General features: G+C 46.0%; 2 protein-coding genes across 3 annotated transcripts in view; one reads left to right on the top strand and one right to left on the bottom strand.

Moving 5' to 3' along the window:
• tmem184ba (transmembrane protein 184ba) overlaps nucleotides 1–7,668 on the top strand; it is a 30,811-nt gene extending 23,143 nt beyond the window's left edge. For both annotated transcript variants that reach the window (XM_084322658.1, XM_084322657.1), the window contains exons 6-9: nucleotides 2,667–2,834; nucleotides 3,394–3,563; nucleotides 4,042–4,236; nucleotides 5,540–7,668. In XM_084322658.1, coding sequence (XP_084178784.1) covers nucleotides 2,667–2,834; nucleotides 3,394–3,563; nucleotides 4,042–4,236; nucleotides 5,540–5,769 — 763 coding nt within the window. In that variant the 3' untranslated portion in view covers nucleotides 5,770–7,668. The remainder of the gene's footprint in view (nucleotides 1–2,666; nucleotides 2,835–3,393; nucleotides 3,564–4,041; nucleotides 4,237–5,539) is intronic.
• Nucleotides 7,669–10,264: 2,596 nt separating this feature from the next.
• On the bottom strand, nucleotides 10,265–14,442 carry maff (v-maf avian musculoaponeurotic fibrosarcoma oncogene homolog F). The gene is made up of 3 exons (XM_084323605.1): nucleotides 14,302–14,442; nucleotides 12,848–12,932; nucleotides 10,265–12,607 (listed from the first exon to the last, which is right to left on the bottom strand). Exons 2-3 carry the CDS (start codon nucleotides 12,878–12,880, stop codon nucleotides 12,164–12,166), a joined length of 477 nt encoding a protein of 158 aa, XP_084179731.1. The 5' UTR covers nucleotides 12,881–12,932; nucleotides 14,302–14,442; the 3' UTR covers nucleotides 10,265–12,163.
• Between the last annotated feature and the right edge of the window lie 427 nt (nucleotides 14,443–14,869).

Raw genomic sequence — 14,869 nt, 5'->3', positions numbered from 1 at the left:
TTTTCAATCATGATGGGATAACTCCTTAAAGGGGAACTCCAACATTTTGGGAAATTAGCTTATTTAACATCTTCCCTGGAGTTAGACAAGAAGATACATACCTTTTTTGTCTCTGTGCGTGCATTTAGCTTTGGGAATAGACGCTCCGTTAGCATAGCTTAGCTTCATCACTGGAAGTGAGGCAGATCCGTAGCCTTACAGTGCCTTACAGTGTATTGCAAGGTCTGACATTGACCAAACTTGATATGCATGACCTTGGTGGGCTCTAGGTCAACTCCTGAAAAGGGGGTCAATGTCAGACTTTGCAATCAAAAGTTAGGGGGCTAATAACCCTTGCCATAATTTCAGTGCGCCCCCTAACTTTTGATTGCAAGGTCTGACATTGACCCCCTTTTCAGGAGTTGACCGAGAGCCCACCAAGGTCATGCATATCAAGTTTGGTCAATGTCAGACCTTGCAATACACTGTAAGGCACTGTAAGGCTACGGATCTGCCTCACTTCCAGTGATGAAGCTAAGCTATGCTAACGGAGCGTCTATTCCCAAAGCTAAATGCACGCACAGAGACAAAAAAGGTATGTATCTTCTTGTCTAACTCCAGGGAAGATGTTAAATAAGCTAATTGACCAAAATGTTGGAGTTCCCCTTTAACAGTCCTGCAAATTTAGCATAAAACGGCTGTCTATTGCATACCCAAAGTAATTTGCGATTTATTATACTTATACACATGCATGAGTCTGGTCTCTTTTTGAAAGGTAACATTCTGAAGTTTCTTACACAATAAATCACTTTGAGTGCTAATGTAATAGAGAAACAGAGGTTTGAACACACTGAAATAAAATATTTGCTCCTTACTTTTGTGTTGACTTGTTGCCAGATGCCGGTTTTTGGGTTCCAGCTGAGAGGTAGGAGCTGGAAAACATAACGGGTCCACAGCCTGAAGTCTTATAGTCATACAGGTCCAAAGTTTATAAAAATCCCACGTAAAATGTGTTTCACAAAGGTTTTTGTAATGTGTGTACCGCAATAATTCAGCGTGATTATCCAAAATGGCCGTCCTCTACCATTAATTCAGACACGCGAGTCAAAACAAAGAACTTGTTGGTCTTCTTCTGCCCCCTTCTCGTTGCAATCAGCGCTCGTCTGGGATCGCTTTCGGAGCAGATGCTCCTTGGCTACAACGGTGGTCAATCATTTTCGCCAGCAATCGGTTGAGTGTGGTGACGATCGAAAGGCGGCAAATTCAACTTTCCAACAATGGATTGAATGATCAGGAGAAACGCAGCCCGGAGCCGACAGACGAGAGCAAAGTGCCGCGACGTGCGCACGGGTGTGACGGCCCGTGTGAGGACCGTCGAACGTTAGAACCTCGAGATTTTGGTTCGAGCCCAGCTCTCGGCGTTGCTACCAGCTTGGCTGGTCGTTCATACTAACGCAATTGGCAGTGTTAGGGGTGGGAAGCTGGTGGGTGGGGATCGGACGTTGTGGACAGCGACTCCTACAGGTCGGTTGGTGCGCCTGCGCAGTAGAATCAGGAAGCGACGAGGGCGGCGTGTCCCTCCCACGCAGACCCTCGCCGCTGAGAGATCGCGCTGTGCAGGTGAAAAGATGCGACAGCTGCCTCCTCGTGTACCGGAGGGGACACCTGATGCAAGGCTTGGTCCACATTGCAGCCGGCCTGTGGGAGGCGTGGCCTAACAGCGTTCGAGACAGGGGAGGGTCGAATTGGACGATACGAAATTGAGATGGGAGAAAAAAATAGAAAATGGGAGAAAAAGTAGACCAAAAAAAAAGAACCTCGTGATTTTGACAGCTAGGGGCACGAAGGCCATGTTGGCCGTAGAGGGGGCAATTATGTTCGGGGCACAACGGCCAGAGCGAGGGGCATCGGCGGCCGTGGCCGTCGTATAATTGCCACCCTGCATTGGGTTTATCTCTTTTTGGGGGGGAAACCCTTGCGAGCACGGGGAGAACATGCAAACTCCACCCAGAAAGGCCCGGGAGATACACAACCTGGGTACCTGGCAACCTGGTCCCCAAGCGGGAATCGAACCTAGTACCTTCTTGCTGCGAGGCGACAGTGTTAACCACTACACCATGCCGCCTACTTGCCTGTGTATTATATTCACATTGAGTGCCAGTACTACCGGTCTCTGTGGAGTTCTGTTTGTCGAACTGTGCATCTTGCCCAGCCGATACAGATCAGCCGACAGCTGATATACAGGATGAGGCCGATATTAAAGGGGACCTTTGAATAATGTTGCTGAACTTGGTGCAGTTTTTAGATCATGTCGGCCTGTAATATGAGGTCCTGTATGTCCTTGTAGCATGTCAGTCTGTAATATGAGGTCCTGTATGTTGGTCTGTAATATGAGGTCCTGTATGTCCTTGTAGCGTGTCAGTCTGTAATATGAGGTCCTGTATGTTGGTCTGTAATATGAGGTCCTGTATGTACTATGTCCTTGTAGCATGTCAGTCTGTAAGGTGAGATCCTGTACGTCGGTCTGTAATGCGAGATCCTGCACGTCAGTCTGTAATGTGAGACTTTGTTGTGTGTGATGTTGTGACTCTGCACCACATGACCAAGACCAAGACATCCTCTTTGTGCATTCACTGTACTTTGTTGAATTAGTAGCGATTGTGATGTTGCGATCTCTGTCTCTCCAGGTCCAGCTGTCTGTATGGCACCTGCTGTCTGTGGGGCAAGTCCTACTCCATCTGCTTCCTGAGGTTCTGCAAGCAGGCCACGCTGCAGTTCTGTGTGGTCAAACCCCTCATGGCCATCGTCACTGTCATCCTGCAGGCCTACGGCAAATACAAGGACGGAGACTTCAAGTAAGCGCTGTCGTGTTTGAACGACGTGTGGATAATGAGTTTGGGATGACTTTGTTTTAATGTATAAAGCATGAAAGGAAATCCAAACGGCATTATTCAAGAATTGTGGTTCTGTTTTTTTTACTATATTATTGCTTTGAGGAAAAAACGGGCCAAAGTCTATTTTGATGAAGATGTTTTGCTTTTTAAACTTTGACTAAATGGACAAATTGATCACCAACCACTTCCTGTAATGATCACCACTAACACCTTTCCGCCTCTCTCTCTCCCCCACTCCCTCTGTCTCTCGCCCCTTCCCTCTCTCTCTGTCTCTTTCCCACTCTCTGTCTCTCTCCATCTCTCTCTGCCCCCCCCTCTCTCTCTCTCATCTCTCTCTGTCTCTCTCCCACTCCCTCTCTCTCTGTTTCTCGCCCCCTCCCTCTCTCTCCCCTCCCTCTCTCTATCTCTTTCTCCCCTCCCTCTCTCCCTGTCTCTTTCCCCCTCTGTCTCTGTCTCCATCTCTTTCTCTCTCCATCTCCCCCCTCTGTCTCTCTGTCTCCATCTCTCTCTCTCTCCACAGTGTGGCTGGTGGCTACCTGTATGTGAGCATCGTCTACAACATCTCCGTCAGCCTGGCTCTCTACGCCCTCTTCCTCTTCTACTTTGCCACCAGGGACCTGCTCAGCCCCTACAACCCCATGCTCAAGTTCCTCATGGTCAAATCCGTCATCTTCCTCTCTTTCTGGCAAGGTGAGGAGAGGGGGACACTATATTGACCTATCTGAAGCCCCGCCCTCTTTTCTTGATCCTCCAGTCACAGCCGTTACTTGCTTCCCTCAGAAGTCCCAATGAATGTCGTTCATTCATTCATGATTTTAGGGACATTTTGAAAGAGGGATGGGCGGAGATCTGGGAAATATACAACCGCGCATTACCAGAGTGTGGTTGGCTTTGTTCTCCGTGAGAAACCTCACGTATTGTATTGTATTGTATTGTATTGTATTGTATTGTATTGTGTAAACCCTCATCTCATGATCAAGCATGTAGTCTGAAACCACAACGACATCGCAGTGACTTCAAGAGCCCAGATTGCGTTGTGTTGCGCGAACAGCGCAGTGCGTGCATACAATCTGTAAAGTCGGGTAGCGTGTAGTAGGCTGCTTAAGCGGTAGTTGAAAGTGCTAAGATATGTATAAACATGACGTTCTTCTTCGTATTGTCCGTTAAGGCTTGTTGCTGGCCATACTGGAGAAGTGCGGCGCCATCCCTCAGATCAATTCCGTGGAGGTGTCGGTCGGCGAGGGAACCGTTGCCGCCGGTTACCAGAACTTCATCATCTGCATAGAGATGTTCTTCGCCGCCGTGGCCCTGCGCCACGCCTTCACGTACAAGGTTTACATGAACAAGAGGCTAGACTCACAAGGTAAGGAAGGCCGGAGTTCATTCAATCTTTATTCAATCGCGAAAGATCACCGAGAGCAGGCTTTCATTTACAATAACGTCAAGAGGGGGAACAATACATGATACAAAAACAATATAGAAAAAGAAAAGTCAATCAATTATACAATTTAAATCGATCAAAACAAACTACAGAGATTGAGGTGAAATGGTTGGCCGTTATGGATTTAAACTGACCGATGGATACTAAAGTATTGAGTTTTTAAGTTGCGAAACATTCCACGTGTGTCAGGGGCGCAGAAGCTGAAAGCAGATTTTCCTAAGTCAGTGCAAACTCTGGGGAACTTAAGCGCAGGCCAATCACCAGAGCGAGTGTGAAAAGGTCCAGTCCAGTAATGAAGTGATGTCGGGTGGAAGATCATCAGTAACGGCTTTATACAGGAACAGATGCCAATGCAAGTCACGTCTCTCTGCCAGAGAGGTTCTGTGTGTGTGTGTGAATAGAACCAATTCTGCCTAGAAAGAGTGTAAATACTGTAGGTTGAAGTTTGTCTGTCTTGTCAAAATCAGGCATAGACTCATATTTACATCAGGTATCAGTGAAACCGTATATTTACTGTATTTTCACATCTCTTCTTCCCGTTTCTTTTCCATCTCTCCGCACATGTCAATAACTCCCAACGTCGTGTCCCAATCCGTCCCCTTTTCTCACATCCTTGCATCATGGAACCATTCGCTCACTTTCTTAAAAAAAAAAAAAAAAAAAACACTTCTGCTTTGTTTTGCTCCTCTGCTCCTTCACTGCGACGCCCTCTTAACCCTGACGACGGTTCACTTTTTCCTCTCTGTTGGGTCACTTTGTGTCTCTCTCGTCCGCCCTCCTTCTTTCCTTCTCTCTCTCTCTCTCTCTCTACTGTGCTGCGCTATAAAGGACCAGCTCCTGCAAATGGAGACTTTGGTAGGTCAACTAGTTACTCCACTCATCCCTCTTTTTTTCTTTTCTTTTCTGTTTTCCTTTTCTTTTTTGAGCCACGTGTGTTTGTTTGTTTACACGCTGCAGCTGTTGTCGGGGTGAAAGCTTCACATTTCCAAATAGTCGTATCGTCGGGAGACACGTTGTTCAGACTGAAATCGCAGAATGTTCTTTTGAATGGGTTTCGTAGGTCCAAGGGTTATGACGTAGTTTTGTTTTTCTTTTTTTTTTGTCCAACCTCGTGCCTCCTGTGTTTGTCTGGAGACGCTTGTGGTAAAACCCCCGGCTGTTTGTACATTTCATTTGTACTGCTAGAATACATTATAATACCTCCCACCCCCACCTCTCTCCCCAGGCCGCTGTGCCCCCATGAAGAGCATCTCCAGCGGCCTGAAGGAGACCATGAACCCGGGCGACATGGTCCAGGACGCCATCCACAACTTCTCCCCGGCCTACCAGCAGTACACCCAGCAGTCCACGCTGGAGCAGGGGGTTCCCGCGGCCATGTGCCGCACGCACTGCACCGCCGGCACGCGGGGCGACACGGAAAAGACTCTCCTGCTCAGCTCCGACGACGAGTTCTAGATCAACCCAGAGACTTGGCGCCAACGCTGCACACAACACACACACACACATGCACACACACACACGCACTCCCCCACCACACCGGCAATTCTGATGACTATTGACTATTTGATGGGTGTGTTTGAAAGGTACTGATATCTATGTGTCATTTTATGTATACTCTGTTTTCTAAGGCACGGTAGGTTGTCTGTTCGCAGAGACAAAAACATTTAGTACTTTTTGATACGAGACCATGTGATATTTGTAGCCCCCCTCCCCCCCTCAAACTGTTCTGTGAAGGAGTTCTTCTCGTCTCCCGAGCATGCGGCCTCGCGGGAAAACACTCTCTTTCGTTTGCCGGCTATGCCGTAGTGCCAGAAATGTCAACAGCGGTAGGAATCCGAAGAGTTGTCGTACTCGCCGATTTATACTTGACTTTCGAGACCAAACGCCCGCGTCTCCCGCTCCACGCAGAGGCTCGGCCACTTTCCTCACCAGACGCACAGATTTGATAACGTCAGACTCTTGTTGGATTTCCTGGTTAGATTGTTGTTGTTGTTGTTTTTGAAGACCTTGCTATTCTCAGATCTCCAGGTTTTCCCAGTGTTTACAGTTGGTTTTAAAGGGACTATATCCGCTGCAGGGTGAAACGTTTTTAAAGGGACAGGCGAGAGCTCGTACATGCGGGGTTCTCGTCCATAACGCCATTTGAACGTCGGGGAGAGAGATATGGAAGAGGGCCGACACAGATTATAGATTATAAGAGGAGAGGTCTGTCCCGACGCTCTAGCGCCAGTGCGAGGGGCGATGGTAGCTGATGGCCGAGCTAGTGGGGGATTATACTGGTGTAATTGGGGCATTGTTCGTATGCTGGGGATTACAGCTCATGTTGGTTCTGCTCGGGGCAGTAGACCTCTGCTGAATACCAATGGAGGTTAACTGCAGCCCAGGGATCAAGCGTGGTTGAGGAATATAGGTTAACGCAATCTTTTTAGACGGCTTTGACATTATTTGGGCCTGTTCTCATGTAACGGTGGATGCCGTCCCGTGCATTTGCCGTCTTAACAGACACTCGATAGTCCCTTAGGCAAATGGAATAAATACAATAACTGGTAATGCTTTCATTTCTGACAAAATTACTCACCCGTGAGTTGGATGCTATTCACTTATTCCAGAGAATATTTTTATTGGACAGCTGGTTATTTCATTAAGTCTAGGTTCTTAGGTCATCAGAATGAGTCATTGCAACCGAGGCTGCCATTACTGTATCTGTTTACTGTAACGCCTCCTCTTGAGTCACTGCCCCGTGCCGGCTTCGAGTGGACACCAGAGGGCAGCATTGAGACACACACACACACATGCAGCATTGAGACACGCACGTACGTACAACACATGCACTTATCTACAAAACTCAGACAGGCCATTATCACACTTCATGCTTAGGACACAGAGTAACAGAAAACGGTAACGGAAGCACACACAAAAAAAAGTTGTCTTGATGCTGGTTCTGTTCCCCAGACCTCTTCTCATTGCTGTGAGTGTATTTCATAACAGAATGGAAGCGAGTCCCAGTCCTGTATTGTTTTTCAGACTCTGGCATTTTGGTCCTTTTCACCTTTTTCGTCCTGCCTCATAGACATAGTTGGCGTTACGGATAGGAGACTAGATGTTAAATCTGTGCCCAAGAGCAATAGTACATTTGAGGAGGCCACCTTGATGGCTTTTGGTTTTGAATGGGGTCATCGTCTTTTTTCGTGTACAAATGGCTTTATTTTTGTTATTATGGCCAGTATGTAAAGTCTCTGGTGTGGTTTTCTTAAGGCTGCACAGGCCACAGAAGTCACGGTACAGTCGTGCCACACGGCGCTTCCTGTCGTGTTGAGTTTAAACCGGCGTGGCAGTTCACTGGAAGGTGTTGATACAGCGAGGGGGGGGGGGGGGGGGGGTCATCGGGAGCTGTATGAGTAATTGGATGGCAAACATTTAGTTTTGGATGGTAAACAGGTTGACAGTTTGTTGTACAGTCCTCTCAATAGGGGAAGTGTAGGCAGTGAACAAACTGACTTTTTCACCCTTCCGTTTTTTTTTTTTTTTTTTTTAAATAGATAAGACTTGGTAGGGCCAAGTGATGTAAAGTAATATTCACTTTAATGTTGTTTGGGTAGGACCAGGCGAGTTATAAAGTTCACTTTAATTAATGTTGATTATTATTATTATTTTAATTGGTTGTTATAAAGTTCATTTTAATGTCAATTTCTGGAGGAGACTATTTTATAGAATTCTGAAGAGGTCATGCCATTTTTTCTTTTGTCTTTTGCTGATTGTCTCATGCAACTCTCAACCTCTTTCTCTATGCTGAGGATGTATTTTTTATTATGTATACAAATATTATTGCCGAGGACATAGGATTTATGTTGTAAATAATGTTTTAAGTGATGTCTACAGGAGGAATAGCAGTGATGTACTATGTTGCAATAATAACGTATATGGCATACACCTCGAGCACCTGGCGGGGATAAAGAGCTTATAGTTTTGTACTCTATAACGGTCTTTTTTTTATTTCAATTACTGTTTTCTGTTTCTAGTTCTTTATATATTATTGTTAAAGCTGCTGATAACGATGCTTCTATTTTATGTCCAAATGATGTTCAAACAAATGGATACATATCTAGAGAATAAAGATATTTTAGTTTCAACACTTGAGTTTTTCCTCTGGTGATTTCCATATTCTCTGTCCTGAACGTTATTATGTCCTGCACGGCTGCAAGTCTGCAACACCGGTCAAGTTTTCCTCGAGTCAGCAGAATCCAGTACATTTTCTCACACATATGGCATGTCAACGAATATGACGGGTCGTTTACTGTATAGAGCACGAGGCGTATTATTTTTAAACACATCCACTCAGCAGTTGTAGGCAACTCGATCCGACAAAGATAGATCTTCGACCCCCTCGTTTCTTTTTCACACATGGCCTTGAGCACTTCTCCTTTTCTACTTCCACGCACGGAACCCACCAGTGAGGAAGTGGTTGCTGGCTTTGCTGACCCGAAGAAGAAAACCTGTATACTAATATCTGCAATGTTGTTCTGTTATCTCGCACATCGTGCCACCTTGGGGTCGAAACGGCAATCAATTATTTATTGTATGATGGCGAAATTCACATATCTGATTTGTAAAGGGTGCATATGAGGCGATGGCAAAGAATGACCGTTGTACCCGTGGCGCCGGTGGGAACGGTTTCTCTGATCTTGAACTTTGAGACAGACATGGAATCATATTCTACTCTTCCGATGTACTGAGAGGCACAATCTGTCCCACAACTTGAATCTCACTTGAGGCAACACACAACATTCTGATATATATTATTAACTTAAAATATGACTAAACCGGAAATGTATTACCATAGGTAGCCTATTATGTACATGCTATTACGTACGATACATGGGTTGGGTATGTGTTCTTGTAGTCTTTTTTGTGAGTGAAGATTTCTTAACCCATCATAACTCAAAATATACATATGTATATTAAGCTTTTACAGCTACACATACATGCAGTCAAATCTCAGGTTTAGCTCTTGTATACCATCAGTCCTTGCATTGAAAGCTCAGCCATTCAACTTGAGAACACAAAATTCCTCGAATACCATATTTTGGCATTCACCGGTAGGGGTTACCCCTTTGCTTACATTTGTTTTTTAAGGATTGTGTTTAAATTGTTAGCATCAATAGCTGAAGGTCTATATTCATCTTTTGATTAAAAAAATACATTTCGTCAGTGTACAGCGAAAATAATGTCTCAAGCCCCGCCCTATTTTCTTGATCCTCCACTTGATCCTTTCCTTGAGGATCAAGAAAAGAGGGCGGGACTTGAGGTCAATCCCCGTACCTCTGGCTTGGCCCATGATCAAAGCACACCATTTTATGTACAATATATACAACATTTATTTTAATTATTAATATATAAAATAGACAATGTACTTAATTTTCACCATAGAAAAAATACATGTAATAAATACAAAGACCATTTTTTGTCTTGCGGTATTACAAAACATCCAGCACGATTTGACAAAATCTGAGACGTTAAAATATTACTGAGGAGAATAAATGCTATGCAACATTGATATTGATATAGCTAAATATTGGCCTATAATATCTTATGGAGTATTTGTCAACACAATATAATGTGTTACAATGCCTGCTTTTTTTTCTTTTTTTTTAATTAAATCATATTGCTATTAGACTACCATCCAACGGTCTATTCCCCCCCCCCCCCCGTTAAACCCCAGTAGTTGGGAGTTTAGTTAATATGATTTCACTTAACTATAACGAACATATCACAAGTTTTCAAGGGAATTTAGGCGCCACGTCAACTTTCCTCCCTCTTCCCCTCTCACTTTCTCTAGATCCATCTTTGTCAGCTCCTCCACTTCCTGGTTTCACCATCATCCTCCCTCTACCTTTTCATTTACATGTCATCCTCATCCCTCAACCGTGGGCCCTTCCTATCGACGCCAAAATTCAGAAGTGACTTTAATTTTACCATAAATAACAAGGATACAAATAAGTCATCAGAATCACCACCTCGGTACTTCATAGAAAAATAACATCCCTACAAGAAGCCACTAGGAAAATTAGAACAAATAGCAAACACTCATACTGAAAAAATCATTATACAGCAATATGGCCATTGGCTTTTAGCATATATCTAAAACAGCTCATAAACGACAGGTAACATTTAGAAAAATAATAAGTGTCACACTCAAGTACAATAATTAGACGTGAGAATATCCCCCAGCTAGTCATATGCAGGTACTTTTTGAAAACATAATGTAACATCACAGCACTCGTTAGCTTTTTTTCTTTTCATAATATCTATCTTTAAATACAATTAAAATATAGAATATACCTCTGATAAATGTTGCGCAACATTTTCGTCTCTCGTACATACAAACATTACAAAACCGGATAAAAGGAATGTATCGATAGAATTTGCATTGACGTAGCATAACTCCTACCAGATGTGGTTCTACGTTGTTGTTGGGTTTTTTTCTCTCTTTTTTTTTATGCGTGTTCCAGCAAAAACGACCGACATCTGTAGTTGGGAGTTCTACTGAAGCTTTTGCTTTCCCCCCCCTCTTTTTTTCTTTTTACACAAAGCAAATGTGCGCCGTGGTAAAGAGTTGAAAAATACCCATGTAGCCAATCACAGTAAAGCACAAAAGGTATCAATGGGTCGTGTGAAAGAAGCACAGTGGATTAGAGATCAAAAACGGAACGAGACTCCATACGAAAACAGAGAGAACAGAATGTGTCACAGAAGAGAGACTCCATCCCTCTTTGACCCTTCTCTCGCCAAAATGCACACCTCTCGACTCCCTTCATACCTTTTAAAAGGCGTTGGGATTAATGTAAGGAATACGATGAGTTGGGACAAGCTTCCGACCATCGTGGTTACACCAGCCCTATACTTTTAAAAACCCATTCACAAGGAGCGGAAAACGAGGATGCGCAATTTTTGTGGGGCGGAGAAAGGTAGAGAACAGGAGCTTGTCCCCCTCCCCCAAGACACACGGGCAACTAAAACACTTGTTCAACACCTTGCAGAAAAATCACAATAATCGTCGCTTGAATTAAATCCCCCACTAGCGTGAAAGAAAAACCAACAAACAAACAAACAAAAAAAAAACAACAACAACAACAACAACTCAGAGACACTCTCGTCGCTCCGGGAACCATATCAGGACAGGCTTTTCGAGTGAGAAAAAACGAAATAAACTTTGTTAGACTTCTAAGTGCTGACGGGGGAAAACAAGCGGCCGGGAACGCAGACGTGTTGCTATGGGGACAAGCTGCGAGTCGGTCTGGTCCGTCAGGTCGGGTGCCGCGCGCACCAGGAGGAGGAGGAGGAGGTCAGGCTTCTCGGGCCGGTCGATAGCGAGATCAGAGAGCGCCAGCTGCACCACTGGCTTTGTCGAGGGATGGCGTCGAGGTTCCTCCTCTCGTCGGCGGGTCGCGGTTCAGTCCGGTTCTCAGTCACCCCGCCCCGTGTCCGTGCCCCGTGTGGGGTTTTTTGGATACGGGTGTGTGACAGTTTGCGTGAGCGTGTGTGTGTGCGTGCGTGCATGCGTGTTGACCAGGCTTGAAAAGAAGTGCGTTGGGACTGACCGTTAACTCCTCTGTGTCTTGTGACTGTGTGTTGGTGTGTCCATCAACGCTTAACGCACAAGAGCGTTTAGTAAGTGCCTATTAATATGTTTACATAGTGTGCGTGTGTCTGTCAGGCTGTGTGTATGCATGCATGTGTGTGTGTGTGTGTGTAAAAAAACAAAACTATTGCGTATATGCGTGTGTGTGTGTGCGTGCATTTGCATTGCAGATGTGTGTCCCTCCCCAGTCCGGCTCCACACGAGCTGGTCCTAGGACCCCCCCTGCTCCCGCTGTGTCTGAGGCTGTGGCGGCGTCTTGACGATGGTGATGACGGAGGCGGTGTTGAGGCGCGGCGCCGTGGCCAGGAGGTTGCCCCCGCCGGACTCCAGGCCCCGGGCGAACCGCTGCAGGGCGGCCAGGCGCGCCCCGAGCCCCTCCAGCTCCCGCCGCATGCCGGCGTTCTCCGCGCCCAGCCGCTCCACCTCGCGCTGGAGCTCCTTCTTCTGCTGCTCCAGGGCCTCGCGCTGGGAGACCCGCTTGACGCGGCAGCTGGCGGCGTAGCCCCGGTTCTTCAGCGTCCGCCGGCGCTGCTTGAGCTTCTGGACCTCCTCGCGGGAGAGGCCGCGCAGGTGCAGGTTCAGCTCCCGCACCGAAAGGGACATGAGCTCGCTGTCCGACAGGATGGGCACGTTCTCTCCGCACTCCCTCTTCACCTGTAGAAGTGATGATGGGGATGGGGGGGGGGGTAGGAGAGTTGTACGCATAGGGATGGGAATGAAGGAGGGTGTAATAAAGAGGAAATTAGATGGGGGGGGGGGGTAAACAGAAGGAGAAACGAAGAGACTGACGTCAGTTTCATCGCAGCGCTACAGCGGTATGTCCTGACGGAGGAATTAGTCATTCAGCATAGGAAAAAAGAACCAGGCTAGCAGTTCCCTCTTCGGCCTCCTTACCTTCAGGGCTTTGCTTGATCTTTCTGACGCCATGGTCCGTCTTTGTCCTCCGTTTCTCCCGACACCAGTCACAGATTCAGACACTCTGGAGGGCAGAGGAAGAGGATATTTTTAAAAGTCACACCTCATTGTTTTGTTCCCCATTTAGTCTACAACTTGCAGCCACAGCTCACATGATGCCAAACATGTGAGAATTAAAAGGACAACAGAACACACTCTTCCGCAAATTTTCCTCACCGGGGGGGGAAAAGGCCCTTTCATTGAAATGTTATGTGGTTTTGATTTGAAAGGAGAACAAGGTTTTGAAAGTGGCACAGTACGCTTTCTATGCTGACTGGAACAGGGAGGGGGAAGTCATCATGACATGTGTCCACCACCCCACATTGCTCAAAGCAGGTGTTCCCCTAGCCATGCCTGCACCACTTCCTCTTGTTGTCATTATGCACAATAACCGACGAAAACTTGCCAAATTCAGAACTTAATAAGCTAGCTGAGGCCGAGCGAGCTCGATGATTTCTGAATCTCTCTCTCCTGATATCACTCAGTGTGGGCCCACTTGTTCAAGTAGCACCCCGTCTCCTTCCCACACACACACACACACACACACACACACACTCCCCTAAAATAGCACCTGCTTTGGCTGTGGCCTGCTGGATTGTCAGACTCAGAAGTGCGTGGGTTTTAAGGGACGGTTCATGCAACAACTGCTGTCCAACCAGGAACCGATGTGACCTGTTTCTTCATACAGTCAGGGTGATTCAGCAATAAACCCACCGCCTGCTCCGCCACGAGTGTCCTTGACGGAGACTGTAACTGTCCCAACTCCACTCTACTGTCCTAACTGCGTCCGTCTGATCACCAAACACAAGAATAGGCTGACACGGGTGTGTTATAAGCCACCACACAAACACCTCAAATAGAGGCCATATTAGGCATCAATCATACCACCTTGTAACAGCCAGTGCTTCCAATAAAACGTTCAAATGGATTACTCGATTTCAGTGGTCCAATGTTATAACAGAAATATTATAACTAACAATCCAAGACATGTTACATGAATTTTCGCTCAACAACAATAATCCACCCCATGTCCTTATAGGGGGAAAGGAGCTGGCGAGCTTTTAGTGTAGCAGCATGCTAAGCTCCTTCGTAGCAGCGATAGTAAACACAGACAGCCATCACAACTGCGTACAACAACGACATCCATTTTAGCCAGGCTTTTTATTAAATAACACCATTTAAATCGTTTTAAAATCGATCGATCGTACGGGATCGTATTGAACGTGAACGCTAATAATGTGAACCGAACATGCCTTACATTTTTTGATCGTATTGTCCACAGAAAGACTGAAGCGTTTCGCTGAGGCTGGCTAGAAAACATGCTACTGTGATCAACGCGTTAGTTAGCATCAGGGCTGCTAGCTGCTAACAAACAGCTGCCGTACGTTACTCACTTGTCCTTGGTTTGGAAGTCGTTGGTGTCGAAACCCAATCCACTTGGCCTTGGTTTGTCTATAACAATAATAATAAACGTAACGTTCTATGATCGGGGTGCGAAATGGCAATTTATGCGCTCGGTCGAATCGAGACTCTTCGACACAAAATGTCAGTCCGCCTTTTCCCGGAATTACTCTGCTGCTCTTTGAGGTTGAGGATTCTTTCATTCATAAAAAAAAAAAAAAAAAAAACACACACAGCAACAATGACGTAAGGTCCGAAGAATGAGGGCGGGGCCTGCCCGCCCCCACACAGCGTACTCTGGAAAGATGTAAACAAGGAATCCCTCTACATCCCAAAACTTTTCCATGACCCGTACCCCCTCCTCTGCGCCTTTACTCCACATTTCAGCAATTAAAGAGTTGGCTAAGAGAAGTACATACATAGAAGTGAAAGGGGTTTGGTGATTACTCAGCAGAGCACAGGGCCAAATTGTAGCTAGAGAGGGCCAATGCTTCTCGTATAAAGGCATCAGTACAGTAGATGAATATAACTTCATAAACACAGATAGATTCGATTCGATTA

The sequence above is a fragment of the Notolepis coatsorum genome, assembly GCF_963971535.1.
Source record: "Notolepis coatsorum genome assembly, chromosome: 10".
Taxonomy (NCBI): Eukaryota; Metazoa; Chordata; class Actinopteri; order Aulopiformes; family Paralepididae; genus Notolepis; species Notolepis coatsorum.
The sequence above is the reverse complement of the archived record's forward strand: the minus strand, read 5'-3'. Positions and strand labels throughout refer to the sequence as shown.